The sequence below is a fragment of the Poecile atricapillus genome, chromosome 7 (assembly GCF_030490865.1).
Source record: "Poecile atricapillus isolate bPoeAtr1 chromosome 7, bPoeAtr1.hap1, whole genome shotgun sequence".
Taxonomy (NCBI): domain Eukaryota; kingdom Metazoa; phylum Chordata; class Aves; order Passeriformes; family Paridae; genus Poecile; species Poecile atricapillus.
In genome coordinates this window covers 14,885,474-14,904,376 of record NC_081255.1, presented here as the reverse complement: position 1 = coordinate 14,904,376, position 18,903 = coordinate 14,885,474, and the positions used below count along the sequence as shown (strand labels likewise).

At 45.7% G+C, this 18,903-nt stretch overlaps 1 protein-coding gene across 1 annotated transcript; it reads left to right on the top strand.

Annotated features, from left to right (window-relative positions):
* Window positions 1-767: 767 nt before the first annotated feature.
* S1PR1 (sphingosine-1-phosphate receptor 1) lies at window positions 768-5,403 on the top strand. Its single transcript, XM_058842963.1, has 2 exons — window positions 768-916; window positions 2,609-5,403. The coding sequence occupies exon 2, from the start codon at window positions 2,741-2,743 to the stop codon at window positions 3,878-3,880; it is 1,140 nt and encodes a 379-aa protein (XP_058698946.1). The 5' UTR covers window positions 768-916; window positions 2,609-2,740; the 3' UTR covers window positions 3,881-5,403.
* The last annotated feature ends 13,500 nt before the right edge of the window (window positions 5,404-18,903 follow it).

Genomic DNA, 18,903 nt, shown 5'->3' with positions numbered 1-18,903 from the left:
TGTTTGTTTGTTTTTTGTTTTCATGTGGAAACACCAACACCTGGTGCTGTTTGACGGTGGCAGGAACTGAGTTTATCCCCCATGGGCCAGCTTCTACCCCACAGAGAGCAGCCTGGCACCATCCTCACCCCATGGGGCTGCTGCCTTCCCGGGGGGGCCGCTGGTGAGTCACTCTGCAGGCCACGAGTGCGGCTGGCAGCTACCGGGCCTGCCACGGCACAAACACACCTTGGTGTAGTGAGAAAATGGAAGAGCTTCTTCCAGGTGTTTCCTTAAACATGACTGACACTGTCCTCTAAGAGGGAGACCGGAGGTAGCATATAGGATGCTCCCTTTAGCCACAGCCTTTCTGTGGCTACACGGGGGCAAGAAAGACAGGCGGGCGGGAAGCTGCCCCTGGCACCCCGCGAGGCGCAGGAGCCGTGCTCGGAGCCGGCCGGGCCGTGCCAACCTCTTCTTCCCCGGAATGCCGGGTGCGCCCGGTGCCGGGAGGCGGCGGCTCCGAGGCCAGGGACGACTGGAGCCCGGCCGCGGCGTCTCTCCCCGCGTCCCCCGGCCGGCAGGGCGAGGGGGTCCCGCGAGGGTGTTCTCCGCCTCACGCCTTCCTGCGCCGCCCGCTGCGGCCCCGCGGGGTCCGTACCGGCCCGGCACGGCACGGCAGCGCCCGCGGCTGCTCACGCCCCGCCGGGCGGGGCAGGGCCGGGGCGGCGGGCGGGGTTGTCCCGCCGGCGCTGGCTGGGCCGGGCCGGGCTTACAGGTCCGTGCAGGGAGGAGACAGGGAATCGGAAACGGGGCGGAGAGCGGCAGCTGCAGAAACATTAAAACCACCGAGCCCCCCAGCCCGCCCACCGGAGTTGCTCCGCGGGCACGCAAGATGTGCGGGGCCGGTCTGGGCTCCGCGCCGCGCTTGAGCGAGGTAAGGCTCGGGGAGCCGCGCACACTCCGCACCGCGGAGACGCCTGAAGTCCCAGCGCTGCGCTCCCTGCTCGGCGCGACCCCCGGGGGCACGAAACGAAAAAGAAGGGGTGGGGAGGAGGCTGCCTGGAGGCTGGCATGCCCGGTTGCATGCCGCGTCCGGCGGAGGCGGTGCGGGACGGGAGCCACGCGCGCTAGAGACCAAAGGGGAGCAGGAGCTGTGCGGGTTCGAGCCCGGGAGCGGTGCGGGTTGGAGCCCGGGAGCGGTGCGGGACGGGAGCGGTGAGGGTTGGAGCCCAGGAGCGGTGCGGGTTCGAGCCCGGGAGCGGTGCGGGACGGGAGCGGTGAGGGTTGGAGCCCGGGAGCGGTGCGGGACGGGAGCGGTGCTGGTTGGAGCCCGGGAGCGGTGCGGGTTGGAGCCCAGGAGCGGTGCGGGACAGGAGCGGTGAAGATTGGAGCCCGGGAGCGGTGCGGGTTGGAGCCCAGGAGCGGTGCGGGACAGGAGCGGTGAAGATTGGAGCCCGGGAGCGGTGCGGGTTGGAGCCCAGGAGTGGTGCGGGTTGGAGCCCAGGAGTGGTGCGGGTTGGAGCCCGGGAGCGGTGCGGGACGGGAGCGGTGAGGGTTGGAGCCCAGGAGCGGTGCGGGACGGGAGCGGTGAGGGTTGGAGCCCGGGAGCGGTGCGGGACGGGAGCGGTGCGGGACAGGAGCGATGGCAGTTTTTACCCGGGAGCGATGCGGATCTGAGCTCGGGAATAGAGAAGGAGGTCGAACCCACTGGTCTCGCATCTCTCGCTTTGCCCCGCTGGGGCTGTAATTTAACAAATCTGCCTGTTCTTTCCTTGCATAGTATTATGGGTTTAATTTTTTTTAAACGTCCACTACAAAACCTTTATATGTAAAGGGAGTTTCCTCTATGTGTGTATTCCATAATTATGCCCATTTCAAAAGCTTGCAATACTAGTTATTTAAATGCAAGGGGTTTTTTTAACATTCTTTGTTTCAGACCCATGGAATGGGCTTGCTCTCTAGCTTAATTACATATTTTTCTTGCTTTTCTAAACTTTTTACTGCTGTGGATTTTGTAAAGCATGTTCTTACTTGTATTTGTCAAGGGCACCCCTTACCTGTTTACAGCTTTAAGATGATCTCTTGTTTATATTTACATCAGTGAATTTACCACTGAGATGGCATCAATAAATTGCATAACTATTCCATAACTTTTCCCCTTCCAAAGTGTATTCAGACTTCATTAATGGAGGAGAATATGGGTCTTCTGTCAAATAATTTCTGTGCAGACTTTCATACATTTGGAGTTAAATGTAATCAAGCAAGCCCTTTCCCTTTTTAAATCTCTGCTGTTGTATTTCCCGCTGAAGAAAAAAGACTGGAACTTACTGCTGGGGAGCTTTGAGATCTTCTGTGTTGGAAGAAGTCCAGTAATGCAGTCCTTGCTGACTCCAACTTGTTGAGTTCTGCATGACAGAACTTTTTTTGTCTTATTGGCTTTATGTATTGATTACGCCTAACCACCTTTTAAACCTATTTTACCAGCTGAATGAAACTGATTCATGTGTGAATATATTTATGACTCTGATGCACAGTTAAACCAGCAGATTACCTTAAACCCTTTAGCATTTGCTATACTGTTTGTCTTCCTTCTTTAAAGTCTGGGTTTTGTGCCTCTTGTTCTCAGGGCTGCAGTTTGTGAGGCTGTAGAGCAGTGCCTGGCAGACTGTGGGGCCAAGGAGCTGCGGGACAGCCACCGGGCTTGCGGTCGGCGTCACCGTCCGGTGGCCGCTGGGGGAGCAGTCCCCGGCCAGGCACCATGAACTCCGGCACCACCACCCCGCAGAAGGTCACCAGCAACCCCACCAACACTGATGTCAACTATGTCATCAAAGAGCATTATAATTACACGGGAAAGCTAAATGAGAGTGTGGACACTGGAATTAAAGTGACGTCGGTGGTTTTTATCATCATTTGCTGCTTTATAATTTTAGAGAATATTTTTGTCTTGCTTACCATCTGGAAAACCAAGAAGTTTCACAGACCCATGTACTATTTCATTGGGAACTTGGCTCTTTCAGACTTGCTGGCTGGTGTGGCTTACACTGCCAACCTCCTGCTATCTGGACACAAAACCTACAGCCTGACCCCTAACCAGTGGTTTGTAAGAGAAGGCAGCATGTTTGTTGCCTTGTCAGCTTCTGTGTTTAGCTTGTTGGCCATTGCCATTGAGAGATACATCACCATGCTGAAGATGAAACTCCACAATGGCAGCAACAGCTTCCGCTCCTTCTTGCTGATCAGTGCCTGCTGGGTCATCTCCGCAATCCTTGGGGGGCTCCCGATCATGGGCTGGAACTGCAAGAACCTCTTGTCCAACTGTTCCACTGTGCTGCCTCTCTACCACAAGCACTATATTCTCTTTTGCACGACCGTTTTCACTGGCCTTTTGTTATCTATTGTGGTCCTCTACTGCAGGATCTACTCCATGGTGAGGACTAGGAGCCGCAGGCTGACATTTCGGAAAAACATTACCAAAGCTACTAGGAGCTCAGAAAAGTCACTGGCCTTACTCAAGACAGTGATCATAGTCCTGAGTGTCTTCATTGCCTGCTGGGCTCCTCTGTTCATCCTGCTTTTACTGGATGTGGGGTGCAAAGTGAAGGCCTGTCCAATCCTCTATAAAGCAGAGTATTTCTTAGTACTGGCCGTGCTCAATTCAGCCACGAACCCTATCATCTACACCCTGACAAACAAAGAGATGCGGAGGGCTTTCATCAAGATTTTGTGCTGCTGCAAATGTCCCCCAGCAGATTCTGGGACCAAATTCAAACGGCCAATTATTGGGGGGATGGAGTTCAGCCGGAGTAAGTCTGACAACTCCTCACACCCACAGAAGGAGGACGGTGACCATCCTGAAACCATCATGTCTTCGGGCAATGTTACCTCATCTTCTTAGGAGTAACCATGGGGGTGTATTTCAGAGTCTTCCTCTGAAATCAAGGAGCTGGGACGCCTCCTGCTCACAGCAGCAGCGTTGGGCTGAGTGAGCAAGTAGCATTAGTTCTAACGAGGCAAACGGTGCACTTGCGAGGCTGGAGTTCAAGAAATGGGACAGACTGTTCTGGCTTGAAAATCTTTTTCCCTGGAGCATGTTTTGTCTTTTCGCTGAAGCAGCTCAGGATTGTCAGGCGCATTCATATCCTGAAATCTCCTTAGTAACTCTGAAAGACTGATGCCTTGGTGAAATGATGCCTGGTGTGTGTGAGAGAAAGAGAGAGGGGGAGGAGGGAAAGGGAGAATGAATCTTTTTTTCTTTTTTCCCCTGTGAGAAGAATGTGAAGTTTTTTCTCTTCACAGCAAACCACTGACACAAAGATCTTTCTGTACTGAATTTAGTGGTGGCTCTGGTATCGTTGGTAATAAGTGTGTTTGTTTAGCACATAACATGGAAAGAGATCACACAAGTATAACTTAGACCACATACAACCATAATTGGCATAATTTTGCAGAGCTTTTAGTTAAGTCATAAGGTTTTATTTGCAGAGTCCAAAACTCTTGGGGTTTTACTTAGTAAGATCATAGCTGTGAATTTTTGCTGTCAGTCTGTATTATATTGAAGACCATGAGCTAGATTCTGCAGTTACTTTCGCCTGTACAATTCCATTGGCTGGATTTAATGAAATAGCTCAGAACGGCATTTGGCCCCATATTTTGATTGCCTTTTTATTCTATAGCATTAAATAAACTGCATTATCATGAAAAATGCAAGGAAGAACTAAACATCATTTCTCTTCAAGATGACTTGAAAGTCTACAAAATAGTAAAAAATACTATTGACAACAGTGGGATTTTTGCCTAAGTAAGAAGAGCTAAAAACTGAAGGTATATTTCAATGTCAGGTTCACAATCTTTCCAAAAGTAAGGATCAGCTGGAAAATCAGAAAAGAGTACGTTGGGTTTCAGAAAAAATAGAAAGTTGAAGTGAAATGACTATCAATAAATGCACTTCCATAACAAAATGTAATACATTTTGGCACATTTTATTAATGTTTATAATTTCAGCAAAGATGTCTGTATTTAATCGTGGAAGAAGTACCTGTTGTTAAATTGAATGTATTTGTTTTACAGCATCATTTTTACTTCTTTATTTTTCTAACCTGTGCTAATGGGGTTGAATGTGTACAATGTAAATAAGATACAGGAGTCTTCATGTGCCTAGAGTATTGCTATAACAAACGTGGTATATCTGGGATAGCTGAGAGCAATTGACTTATGTACAGTCATCAGCAACTCCTAGGATTGGTATTTTGTAAAGAAAATGTATTGCCTTTGTAGTAAAATTTTCAGTGCAATTAAACTGTTGGGGTTTTTTTTTTCTGGTTTAAAAAATAGTATTTAAAATGTTTCTGACTTTTATTGTTCAATTTGCACATACCTTTATTGACTTCTAAACATTAATAAACTGATTTTTTTAAATGATTCTATTATCAGATTACTAGAAGTTTTTTTCTATTGGGGTGGTTTCATGCCAGGTGTAGTTTCCACAGAAGTCAATGAAAGAATTCCTTGATTTTAGGACATGCTGAGATTAAGTCCATTCTGTGGGGACATAATGTGTAATGTCACAGGATCATGTAAAACATAAACTGAATTTTAAACTATAACTTTCTTGTCAGCATGTGTTTTATGGCTGAAATGCCACTAGAAGAATCTCTGCAATAGCAATCCTTCTCCGACAGCCAACGAAGTACAAACAGAAGGAAAAACCTTCAGTTTTTTTCAGTTTTCAGGCTGCCAGTTTTACTGACTGCCTAGAGTAGAAAAGTGAAGTAATTTGCTTGTATCACCAATATAATTTGTAAGTTCAATTCTTAGCTTATTGCAAACAGAACGATGGCCTCAACTGTGTGAGTGCTGCAGCTGCATTGGGTCTGCCGGCGAAGACCGTAGCAGTGTAGCTGAACGGATACTGCGTTACTTCTTCCAAAGGTTTGACTTCCATTTCCTTTCTCGTGGCTGTTCCCTCTCAGAATTACTTTTAAGTTCCATGGAGCTCATACAGGATGCAGTTGGAGAGTGAAGATAAACCTCACCTTCTCGTACTGTATGTCATCACTGTGCAGGGTTTACTGTGGGAAATGAGAGCCTACTCACCGAGGAAGGTTCTGGGTCATAACCTCACTTCCTGAAGGAAATTCCAAAAATGCCCTGAAGACAAAGGAGTGGAAACAGGCTGGAATTTCTCTCCATCTGTCTGCCTGTATGGAAGGAATGATTTCATGTGTGCTCACTTCCTAACCTTTTAATTAGTGACCTGAGCAGGGCTGGAAAAAGAGTCAAATCTGTATTTGTGCACAAGATAAAGTGTCTCTTGGCTCAGACCTTCATTTAGGCAGGGATGATTTACCTTGGGTGCTGACAGTCATGAGGGAAAGCACTGCTTTGTCCCACAGATAAAGTCACTTCTGTGCAGAGTACCAAAAATGCATAAACCATGGAACTTAAACCTTTGTGCTACCAGTGAGTAAAAAAAGACAATGTGTGGGGATGAAGCAATGCATAGGGACATCTGAGTTTGTAGGGGTGTTTTTATCAGAGGGACTGGGGCCTTTCTGCTCCTGAAGCCTTACAGGCATTAAGGTTCTTTGTCCCACACATATGAGATCCTATGACAAGGGCTGAGCTGTGTCATCACAGCACGGTGCCACTGACCCCTTGTGACTACCACCCCATTTCTGTACTGGGAGCTGAGAGCCCACAGGTGAGTCATTTCCCTTCCCTTTGCTGGTACTTCTGTATCCCTTGCTTACCTCATCTATGCACTCTGGGCCTTTGTGGAAAATGACAATTTCCCTTATGGAGATGACTGTGTGATGGGAGCCCCGTTCTGGGAGGGAACTCAAAGCCCTACGAAATTCATGTGATAAAAGATGTGTACACCCCAGAGAGTGGCACTGGGCCATGGGAAGCATTTCCTACATTCCTAGTCATGGTGACTGAAATCTACTTCCTCCATAGACACTCCGCATGCAAGTAAACAAGATTCAGACAAGCAAAAATAACTAATAAAATAATAACATTAGTAACAGTAAGGGTTCCTGCTGTGAAAAAAAATGCAAAGGCCATTTTGTCCTGCTCCGGTGGGGGAGAACCCTGCAGCTCCTCAGCCATGGCCATACATTCCCATACCCAGGTTAGGCCAGAGGTACCGCACGAGTTTTGAGGCTGCAGTGTAGAAAGCACCCTTCCAAGCCCTGGCCTGCCTTCTGTGTGCATGGAAAGGGCATGCAGCTTCATCCTGGTGATGGCCATGTGCCAAACAGGCAGAGAAAATGAACTGAGAACTGAAAGGTGTATTATACTGAACGTCTACCTGAAATAGAATAGCCTGAATTATTCAGAGCAACCTGGTCCTTTGATGTTTATTCTTTTTCCTAGCTGTTCTTCCTATGCAAGGAATAGAACAGGGATAAAAAATGATCATAAAATCTGTCTGTTACTTCCCTGGAAACTCCCTGCCCAGGTATTCCTGCGTGAGGGGCAGGTATAGCAGGGTGCATATTGAGCAAGAGAGAAGCTGCAGCTGGAATGCCCCATGGACCACTCAGCAGGAACTAACCTTGAGCTTGTATGCCACAGGCTGCCAGGACTAAAACTAGGGAACAGAAATGTGTAAAAATACTGTTATCCATCCTTATCTTACTTGTCACCTAAGAAATAGAGGGATTGCCCAAATGTAACATTTCTTAATTCCTAATTTGGCCTGGAAGACCTCAATACTGATTGCATTTTGTATGGGCTGAGGCATTATCAGATGTTGTAAAAAGTGTCAAACCGACAAAGCATTCAAAAACAGGGATACTCATCTAGAGCTGTATAACCTGCTCAGCTCTGAAATGCTGGAAATTCCCCAAGGTTCTCAAGTTTGTTAGGAAAACATCTATTGTATTTCAATAATTCCCCATAGGTTTAGTTTTTTGCGTTTTTTCCCTTTTGAAAATTAGATTAATTCAATAGAACCGAAGTGTCAAGATTTAAAAAACAAACAAAAAAACCCCAAACAAAATCCACCTAAGTAACCCCAAACAAAATCCACCTTAATTAAACTCGTATAATTTGCTTTCACAAACTTTTCTAATCCAGTCTTTCTATTTACAGATGGAGTTTGCTTATTAGCTATCATCTGATTTATTCAGATAGAACCTTATTTCATTTTACACGGTTGGCAAGAATTGCATAGGGTCACAAAATCTCCCTCCAACTATTACTCTATGCAGAGGATTTCCCATGGTAATTAACAGTAATTAAATCCACTCCGCACACAGGAGCTATAAGAGCATGTGGTGCAGTAACTCGTACAAGTTTTCTGATTAAATAAGAAGTACCTAGAGAAATCTGAAAGCCAAGCAGCCAATATAAATTATGATATTATCCAAAAGGTTGTTTGGGTGTGTTTGGAGGGTTTTATTTGTTTGTTTGTTGGTTTGGTTTGAATTTTTTGGTAAATTCGGAATGTAATTAGTGTAGACTTACGTGATCCTCTTAGAAGGATGACAATGTTAAGGACTATCTCCCCTGCGGCAGCAGGATGACACAAACCTTGTGTGTCACAGGTTTGAAATGTATCAAAGCAGTAGCAGCAGCAGCAGCAACTTGTGCATATACAATGCAACATCGTATGGGAGCTCCCCAAGCCCGCTCGGTACTGCCAGATCCCTTACTCTGCTGAAAAACCCTACACGGCAGCAAAGCGGGAAGTGTTTCCTTGCACTTGGAGTTTCCGTGCTACCTTCACGAGACAAAAAGGCAGGAAATCCCATCAGCCACACCCAGGAATGATCCGGCTTGGAAAAGTCCTAATAAAGCAGGGCTCACAAAGCTCTGTCAACCTCTGTGAACCTTCCACTGAGCCTGGGGTAGCAGCCACATAATGGAAACCTGATACAAAGGCCAATATTTATTTTGAGCTTTTGTGAATGATTCCTTGGAGAAGACCCATTTTTAGGTGCACGGTAAAATGACAGTACATAAAAACAGCTTTTCAGAAACGTGTGTGACCAAAACCCCATTAAATATTAAGATATGTCTGTAGCAATTGCAGTGTTTATTCAGAATCACTCTACTAATCTAAAAGTTGGATTAAAATACCAAATGCATGGCTTTGAAAATAAATGGACATTTGGAAAATGGAGGCTAGAGGGAAATCACCAAATAAATACTGGGTTAAAATTATCTGCCAGGCTTTGTGAAATCATGGATGAAAACTGTTTCACTACCTGGGAAAAATCTGTTGTGAACCACAGTTGACAGCTGACACAGGTCCTGACCTGAGCTGTCTGCTCAAGGTAGTCTTGCTCTCTTAAACACAGAAACTCTTGGCATAAGCCTGTTGCTGCTGGAGATGAATAGATCACACAAACCCAGCTCGAGGTGTGGTGAAAGGAAGAGAGAACTTTATTTCTTCTCTCACAATTTATAGGTTTCTGACCACGGCCAGGGATTGGATAGTCAGGATAACACCTTCCCAACCACACTGGCAGTGAGAGATGTCCATCACAAGACGTGTATCAGAAAGAATGTACACATATCTATGTTTACAGTTACTGTCCTGGGAAAGTCTTAGAAAACTATGTCAGCAAGCTCAGAAGCTGAGTTTTCAGGGTGACATAAGCCAAGACTTCTTGAATTAGCAGGGCAGTAGTGTAAATTTCTGGAATACTCTCAGACAGATTCTTGCCCATACTGAGCAGCCAGAGCTGAACAATGTGAAGGTGAGGGTGTGAATTACTTTAAGCAATAGAAATAGAATTTATATGGTTACACATAATGCGCAATAACAATTTTCGTGATGTAAAAATTGTATTTGGCTCAAGATTGTGATTGAGAGTGTATGGGAGAACAGGTTTCAGAGATAATTTGGGATTGCTGAGGGAGGGAGCTGGACTACACTGTGATATTTTCCACTTGAAATGAAGGAATCCTCTGTGATAATGCAGACACAAAGCTGAGGATTTTGAGAATTTTCTCTTGTGAACTCTATCCTTAGATCTGTAATTCTTTCCTGAGCAACTCTGGGCAAGGTCTGATGAGCCCTCCCACACAGAGATATGTATAATAGACACACAGGGATGTTTACAAGTGAATACTTTGAATTTTGTGGTACTATTCAAAGAGCTGGTATCTGTGTCATTTTGAATAAGGGGGAGAGTCTGCCAGGTCAATTATTACCCAGCTACGTGCAGTGTTTCCTTGTGCTTTGATGAACTGGATGCTGTATTGAGTTACTCTAAAGTGGAAGAAAAAAAATTCTACCAACATGTGCAACCCTGTCATGTTTGGAAGAAGGATCAAGATGTTAGCTGGAAAACACGTTCTGATGAAGTGCTGAAAAACAACTCATCACAGCCTGCATTGTTATCTTTCTTGCTTTCAGGCAAGACACAACTATGGTCTAACGAATTCTGCTAATCTGTTCGATGCCTGTTGCACAAGGAATTCATGTGAGCCATTTCCCAAACACCAGGCATTTTTACTTGTTTTTTATTTCCATCACAACTCCCACTTCTGCTGCTGGTTTAGGCATAAGATAAGAAATTGCTTGCAGCTTCTCTCTCTGATCAGGGTTATATGATCCATGCACCTTTTGAACAAATCCTCTGTGTTGGCACAGAGACATTACTTCAAAGCAGCCTACAACTCTACTCCAAACAATGTAACAATTTTTTTTTTTTCTGCCGTTATGCAAAATTCAATACATTTTGCATTTTATCAGTTCTCTTGCTGGTTTTGTATGCCATATTGCAAATGTTGTTTGTGGAAATCTTTCAAATTAACATTCAACTCGGAGACTGTCCATTTCCCAAGCAAAAATATTTGAATTTTATTCTTCTAATAAGTAACATAGGTGTGAGGGAGAGAACTTGTCTGCGCAACTGAGGTGACAGTGAAGAAACAGTGTATCTTTCAACTTGAAATAGTTCGTCAGTGAATGTGGCTTTAGTCAGGACTCTAATGATACAGGGTGAAGTTTTTCTTTTCACTAAACTTGCTGAAAAATGCAGAGGCATTAAAGAGGGTTCAGAGGACAACAAAGCAAGGCGCTTTAATAGGATGAACCAACATAAAAGGCTCAGTGAGCAAAGCCTTTTCCCACCACATCGGCGAGAATGGGGAAACACAATACTCAGCCCAGCAGCTACGCTATGGAAGTATGCTGGGTGGTACAGAAAGAAAACGTTTTAAAGCTCCAGACAAAAAGCAGTCTGTCTATAGAAACCAGAACCAGTTAAAACATGCAAAGTATTTCAGAGTATTTTCAAAGTATTTTGATGTTTGAGGATTCAAAGTACCTTAGTATTTCAGGATACAATTAAGCGCGGTTGTTTTTTATTGTTATTTTATTTCTTTTAAGTAGCACGACTCCTGCACTTGAGCACGGGCTCTGTCCTGCGGCACCCGCAGTCACACCCCGCCGCCCCCCAGCTCCGGACGCACGGCCCGGGCGGGCAGCGGCGGCTCCCAGCCCTCGGAAAGGCCAGCAGCGGCTCCAGGGCCACGTTCGGAGGTGAACACCACCCTCCCTTCCTCTCCGAGCCTTTTCGAGACCACCGAGACCGCTCTGGCCCCCGGGCCCCTTCCTGCGTGCTGTTCCTGCGCTCCCCACGGTTTTCCTGCCGGCCTGGCCCGGCGCTTCCTGCGCCGCGTTTCCCTTCCCCGGCGCTTCCCGGCGCTGTCTGAGGCCGCGGGGAGCCCCGAGCTACGGCGGGGGAACCGCAGCCACCCCCGAACCGGCAGGACAAACCACCCCGAACAGTCAGAAAAGGCACTGAAAATAGCTTCTCTCTTGGTGATAAGCACATGGAAACAAGCGTGTGCTGTGACGGGGGAAGTTTAAAGGGTCTCACCGGAGCCAGAGGCAGTCCCGGGCTGCGGGCGCGCTGCTGCAGCGCTCACAAGGTTTCAGCAGCGCCTCGGAGAGCGAGGAAACGCCGCCTGAGCCGGGTCAGGCAGCGGGTGCTAAGCCCAAGCCCAAAAGGTGAGAAGCCAAGAGCGGCAGCTGTAAAGCTGGCCAGGCTTTCACAGAGACACTGTTTTCGCTGGTGCTTAAGTACTTAAAGAAGTCTATTTACTGCAGAGTATTTCACAGAAGCACCGAATCACCCCCTCCAGAGCAGCCTTTGAGGCGCAGTGAGCGGCTCGGCCCAGCCCGCGCCCCTCAGGCGGAGCGAGGCCCTGCCCCAGACACCTCCAGCCCCACGGGCAGCCTCTGCTCCTGCCAGCGAGGGGGAGCTTTGTGGCAATGTGAAAACAACCAAGAGTCTAGGATTTTTAATTTTTTTTTTTTCTTTCTTCCCCCCACAACTCCAGGAGTGCATTGCAGGTCTAGGATTGGTTGTGAAAGGATTTTTGTTGAAAGCTCGGTTTTTATTTTCACCTGGCTGAAGCAGCACCAGCTGAGCCGCCGGCTGCAGGAGGTGGCAGGGCCGAGGCCGGGCCCGGGGGCCCCCAGCCCCCCCAGCTCGGGTGCAGCTCAGCGTGGGCGCTGCTCCCTCCCCCGAGGCCCGGGGGGAACCCGCGGGCCGGGCCCTGACGGGGGGCGGGTAGGGCTGGGGCCCAGCGCAGGGAGCCTGGGCGAGGCAGGGAAGGGTCTCTAGGGTGTCCAAGAGGAAGGAAGACCTCTGGTCTAGCTTGATTTGTTCCCTCACACTGTAGCGGGCTGTGGTGTTTGTGTGGGAACCGTGTAGATTTACAGTAGTAGTGGTGTGTTTGTGTGCTCTTGTAAGAATTTGGGGCTACAAGACAATGCCCCTGCTGACGTGCAGGCAGAGTAGATGCTGCTATTTGAAATTAAAGCCCAGAGTAATGAAGTCTGGGCAGCTGGCGTTTAATTACAAAATTCATTGGGCACACGCGTGAAAGCTGAGGCACAGATCATAGACAAAGTGTTTATTTCAGTCTTGCCTTTACTCTGGCTCAAACTTATCTGAGTGTTATCTCTGATCCACCTGTGGGCAGCCTTCTGGGAACAGGTTACTGGAGGAACAAGGCACAGAACAGGCTGGTACCACCCCAGCCTGACACCTTGGGAATTATGATACAAATTAGTGCTCGCTCGGAGAGAGAACCCAATTTTCTCACACTGGTTATCAAGCAACCTTCACGATAGCCTTTGTTGATCTTGTGTACATTTATGCAAATACTTTGTTGATAAAATAACCATTGTTTTGATCTTCCCTCTTGAAGAAGTTTCCTTGGGACTGGTTCCTTTAATCAAAGCATTTACTTGTAGGGATAGAAAAAGGACTTCAAACAAACTAAGTCATGCAGGTGCACTGGAGAAAGTGTAAGTATTCCTAGAGGTCATGCTTTCTGTCCTGTTTGACTGTGTCCCTGCATGAAATGAGGCTATTATGGCTCTCATCTACACTTGTCTTCAGAGCAAAGTTGAACAAATAGCACTGGATTTTTAGCTGTAGTTAAAGGCATTTTGATATGTGCCTCTTGCAGCCTCAGCCTTTTGTGTGCCCTCTACTCTCTTTCTGTTATGGGAAATCAGTGTAATAAAACTGCTCCTTCCCTTCGAAGTGAATGTCATTGTTATAGTACAATGAGTCAGGAAAGAAACAATATTAACTTCAAAATAATGGCAGTCAGAACTCACCAGCATGAGTTCCCCCTCCTTCCATCAATCAGCTGGAATGCCTTAACTGTGTTTCCTCACTGTGATCAGAATTTGGCAATAATTTAATGAAACTGAAAGTGGAAGAGTTACCACAAATCAGAAGTAGGATTTTCACTGATATGATTGCATGCATGAGACCTCCTATTCAGAGTCAGGAAACTGAAAAAAGCTTGTCCCCTGGGAGCATTGCTTGGGTACATCAAGCAGGTCCACATGTACCAGGGTTTTGGAAGTAATATAATTATGACTTTAACATGTTCTGAGTTTTAATAGCCTTTAAAAGCCTGAGAAACTTGCACATTCAGGCAACACTGTAATCCCTACATTTTGTTTGGTTATAGGTGTGGGATGTCAAAAAATGAACCTGCATGAAGAGAGAAGCAAACATGTCTTAGGATTCTGCTCAGTTCTCTTCTAGGGTGGCTGCCTGCTGAGCTGGCTTTGGTTCTGATTGTGACCCTCTTTGCTTCCTGGCATGCAGGCCTGGAAATGCTATGTAAATTGACTGTCTTTAGAGGTTGTTTCTACTCTATCATTAGCCCTGCTGTTAGACTTGGAATTTTAGACAAAGGTGGAGGTTGTGGAGGATAAATAAGTCCTGCAAATTAAATAAAATTTTGGTCCAACAGAGATGGTGGCAAACATAATTCATAAGGGGTTCATGAGCAGATTTCCCACGTGGTCAGGATGATACCCAGGGGTGCAGTCACTCACAGACCGTGTGTTACTGCTGTGTCCATTACAAAGAAATGTCTGGCCTGTTTGACTAGTTGTGGTTGAGTTACAGCAGTTTCTGTCGCTGATGATCTGTGAGAGGAGAGTGTAAACACTGTCATTTGCCTTTGACTCCTTGTTCTGAGTGGCTGTGTGTGCCTTTGCATTTCAGTTAAACGAGCTTGATCTGGAGAGTGATTTAGGAAAGAGGCTTGGACTTTTGTCTGCCTTGATCCCAGCAATCTCTAAAATGCTGCCGCAGTATCTGGTGAATTTATTAGTTTGCAAAGGTGAAGTTTGAAGAGTAAGTTAGATGAAAAGCAAAAGAAGACCAGAATAACAGGCTGCCCTTCTTCTTTCCATTTGTAGCTACACGTTTCTGGAGGTTTGTGTTTGAATTTAATTTACCTTTCACATGGAAGGTGCGTCAAGTGCAGACACGTCTCCTCTGTGCTTTGACCTGGTCAGCTGAGCCTGAATGCTGTAAAGCTGAGTAACCACAAGGCAACCTAAGCTAATGTATCATATTTTGCGTGGCTTACAAGTTTCAGCAGTGCTAACATGGCTAGCTTCTGTCTGGACTTGATTTCTCTTTCATCCCTCCAGCACTAGATACTCTAATTTATCTGCCCCCAGGCATGCAGATGTACCCAAAGCTGTTTTGATTGCAGAGGCATTACTACAGTTCCGTTTGTGGTTTCTCTGTGAATTTCAAAAGCAAGCTTTTATATGTAAAGTTCTAGGGAAGTTGAAATTAAACTGTTTACTTGTCTTCTCTGGAGAAGGATGAAAGTTTATATTTTTTGTCTTGCTTTTCATAAGTGTTTTCTTTTGTTCATTTGGTTTTTTTAAGCAGCTCAGGTGTCACTCCATTGTTCCTTGTTCAGTGGTTTGTCACAGGACTCTGCTGATTGGTCTCTAAAAGGCACTTTTGTTTAGTCTTAGTTATTTTACAACAGTTAATTGGCAGTGGGTCTATGAATGGAAAGCATCATGAAGCAGAAAGGATACTGCATGAGTAGTGCAAGGATGATACTCATTTAATGCAGAACCTGCACTCAGATCAAATTTGTTCTTGAAACAGGTGGAAATTGTGGATGTTCCACCAAAGTTGATAAAAGTTCAGGTCACTTAGACAAGACCTGCATCTGACACTAGGTGGTCACAGCCTAAGACATTGGTACTGGCTCTGGTTCAGACTTTGGACTCTTGATGTCAGTGAAAGATTTTCTATGAGTTTGGATGGAAGTGGTGTTGGAACTGCTGTGAAAATGAGTGATTGATGCATTGTTGTTATTACTTTTCCTCTGCTGCTCCTTGCATGCTGTCTGTGTTTTTGCTCTCCAGCATGAAAGGGAAATCCGGAAAGTTGATCATGCCTGTGAGTTTCAGAACAACAGTCTGAGATGTTTAGAAAAACCAAAACTTCAGCCCCACCCTGTCAGGCATAGAGCAAACTAGTGGTTGAGCAAACTGAGACAGCCTGCATCAGCAAGAAAATAAGCGGTTTTTTTGCTCATTCTTGAGAATCCAGAATAGAGCAAAACAAGTGAATGGCAGCTGTGTGAAGGTCTTTTTCTTTGCATGAAATGGATTCATGTCATAGGCACAGCAGTATTTTGTGAAATAAATATTTGTCCCAGTTTAAGGTACAGAATGAGCACTGCAAGTGGTGGGGTCCTTTCTCTGAAGGGGGTGGTACTTAACTGAGTTGTAAGCAAACTCAGTCTCTGCTATCTCAGTTAACTTGCACTAAATCAAAAAATCTCAAAACAATAAAAAGGGTAAGTCCAGGTAGCTCTGAACTCCCACCCTGTAGGAGATTAAACAGTTAACCAGTAGTTTAGGAGGTAAAGTTGATGGTTTTCCTGTGGGCCAAGGACATCAGCACCCATCTGTGCCAGATAGAACTTTTCTGTCTCAAGCCTTCACACATCATAAGAACGATAGGATTATCCACTTAAATATATTTTATTTTTCTTTAATCGCTAAAAATGTGTATCTTTGTTTGAAACTCAGGTTGTGGGGAAGATGAACTCCTTCTGATTCTGTTGTGATTTTGTTCACTCTTAAACTTAGGTGATTCCTGGAACCTGACTTCTGTTTTTCTTCCAGGTTTTGGAACCTGCCTCTGCCTTTCCTGATTCTGCCGGGCATGAAAAGAGAAATAGTGAAAGTCCAATAAAAATGAGCATTCCAATGGGGTTATAGTATGACTGGACACAGGGGAAACACTGTTGTATGTTCCATTAGGGATCAGTCAACATGATCTACAGAGCTGTAAGTTATGAAACTTGCAATATCACAAAAATCTTAGTCTTGCATAAACTCATGTAACACAAAAGATGATACAAAAATAACCTAATATGTTGTTTTACCTTTAACCATAAGGAGGATAGGTCATCCTAGAGACATTTTTAACTTGTTTAAATTATCTTTGTGGGTGAAGATTTACAAGTTATTTAGGCCATCTAGAACTTTGCATTCCTTACCACTAAAATCCCTAAAATTCTCTTTTTACAGTTGAAGCCCATCACTTCTTATTCCATCTACTTTGCCAATAGAAGCTACTTTTCCATTTGCAATTGTGGAAAATTTGTTTGTATTTAAAATGTGGCAGGCTGCCACCTCATTCTCTTTGTCTTTAGACTAACTTTTGAAAATAATCATTCCTCAAAGGTAATTTTTTTCCTAAACCTCCACTGATTTTTATTTTTTCCCTCTGGACTCTCTTTAATTGAATAGAACTTGATGTAATCATGCATATACATTTTTTAAGAATAAACTACCTGGTCTTAGAACTTTGAACAGAAAGCATCATGCACAGCAAATGACAATGTGAATACATCATGTTACTAGTTTTAAAAATGTCTTTTAAAATGAATGAAAACACCCCCTTTTAACACAAACACCAGTGAAGAGAGTACACACGACTGTTCCAAAGGCAAGCAGACTGCGTCACCAGCCTATCAAAAGCTGTTGCATCAGCTCAGATGAATGAGAAATACTGGCTACTAGTGGGGACAGTTTTCTAATAAAAACAGGAGAAATGTTCCTGCCTGCATTTGGATTTGTCTACAGATGCTCTCTGAAATCGTTGCCTGGTTCTTCTTGGTACTTGCTAGGGAAAGCTGATGGAATTCTGTGCTACTGGAAACTAATTGTCTCTCTTGTTTGGTACTTTGCTCTCAGCCTGTGCCCTGTAAAAAATTAAAGAGAATTTATTCAATCAACTGAGTGTATGGCAATTTAGCAAACAGGAACTTTTGCTGTTTTCATTGTTTTCTTCCCCAAAATCTAATTTAAACCCACGTTCCTCTGTGACTGCTGAGGGCAATGGAATGTGTTTTCCTATAGATGTGCGTTCTGTGCCTGCCCAATGCAATAATTTCTGCTACCCATATCTTTGTTACAGCCTTCTGACATCTCCATATTCCAGCAGCCGCCGTGCTCTGGAGGGGGCTTCTCCAGGATTCAGCAATAGTGACAGCACCGGGAAATCCCACTGGTCTGGCATCTTCCTGTTCCTCCAACCTCCACCACCTGCCGGTGTTAGCCCCCTACTTCTAGTCTTCCCTGCTTCTCCTTTTCCATCAAGAACTCACTCTGTAGGGCAGAAGAGGGCTGGCAGGAGGGGATGCTTACAGCACTGATCCGGGGGAAAATAGAGGGAAGTGAGTTGCTACTCTGGAGGGGGCAAACAGCTGGGTCCTACCCAGCTGTCAATTTTCCCATGAGCCTGAAACAGCTGTCAGCAGACCTTTCCCCATTTCTGTTACATTCCTGGTGTATCCTCCCACTCCTCCTGTGTTCTCTCTAGAAGTGTTTGGTTTGACCTTACTTAGATGCCAACTTACATACCCAAACAAAAAAGGAGAGTTAGCTGTTGAGCCTGTGATTAGGCAATGTGTAATCAGGTAGCAAGTGATTAATTAGTTCACTTCCGAGCTAATATCGCTTACAGGTCTTGGGTGCTTTAGTCACAGTGGCTCAAGCAATCCCCCGCCGTGACTGCGCTTGGCCTTCAGCCGCGCTCCGAGAGCCGAAGGACCCCGTGCGGGAGTGGAAGTGTCCCTGGATGCATTCCAGCCACCCTCGCCGGCTTCCAGGGCCACAGAGCGGGCGGCTGGGATGGGTCGGGATGATGCCGGTGCCGCCGATCGCTCCCCGGGCGCGGCGCGACCGACACCTGGCGGCGGGACGGACACTTCTCCTCCTGCCGGTCCCTGAAATGCGGGGCTAGCCGTGCTGCGGGCAGGGGGTTACGGAGCGCAAAGACCGGGTCCCGCGCGATATTTTGGTAAAGACAGAAGTGTGATACAAAACCAAATGTATGCAGGGAAGTGATTTAAAATAATCTAAAGTAGGTCATAAAATGTCTTTGTTCATAGGAGAACTTTTGAGACTCAGTGGTATTTAACTTTTCTGTTGTTCTCACTGTTCTGATTTAGTCAGAAAACGATGGAGATATTAACAGAAGAGAGGATACTGTTACCAGATTTTTGTTTGTCAGGCAATAAAAAGTTGAGACAATAGATTTTACAAATGTCTCATGGGGCTGTGACTGCAAATCTATTTATAGA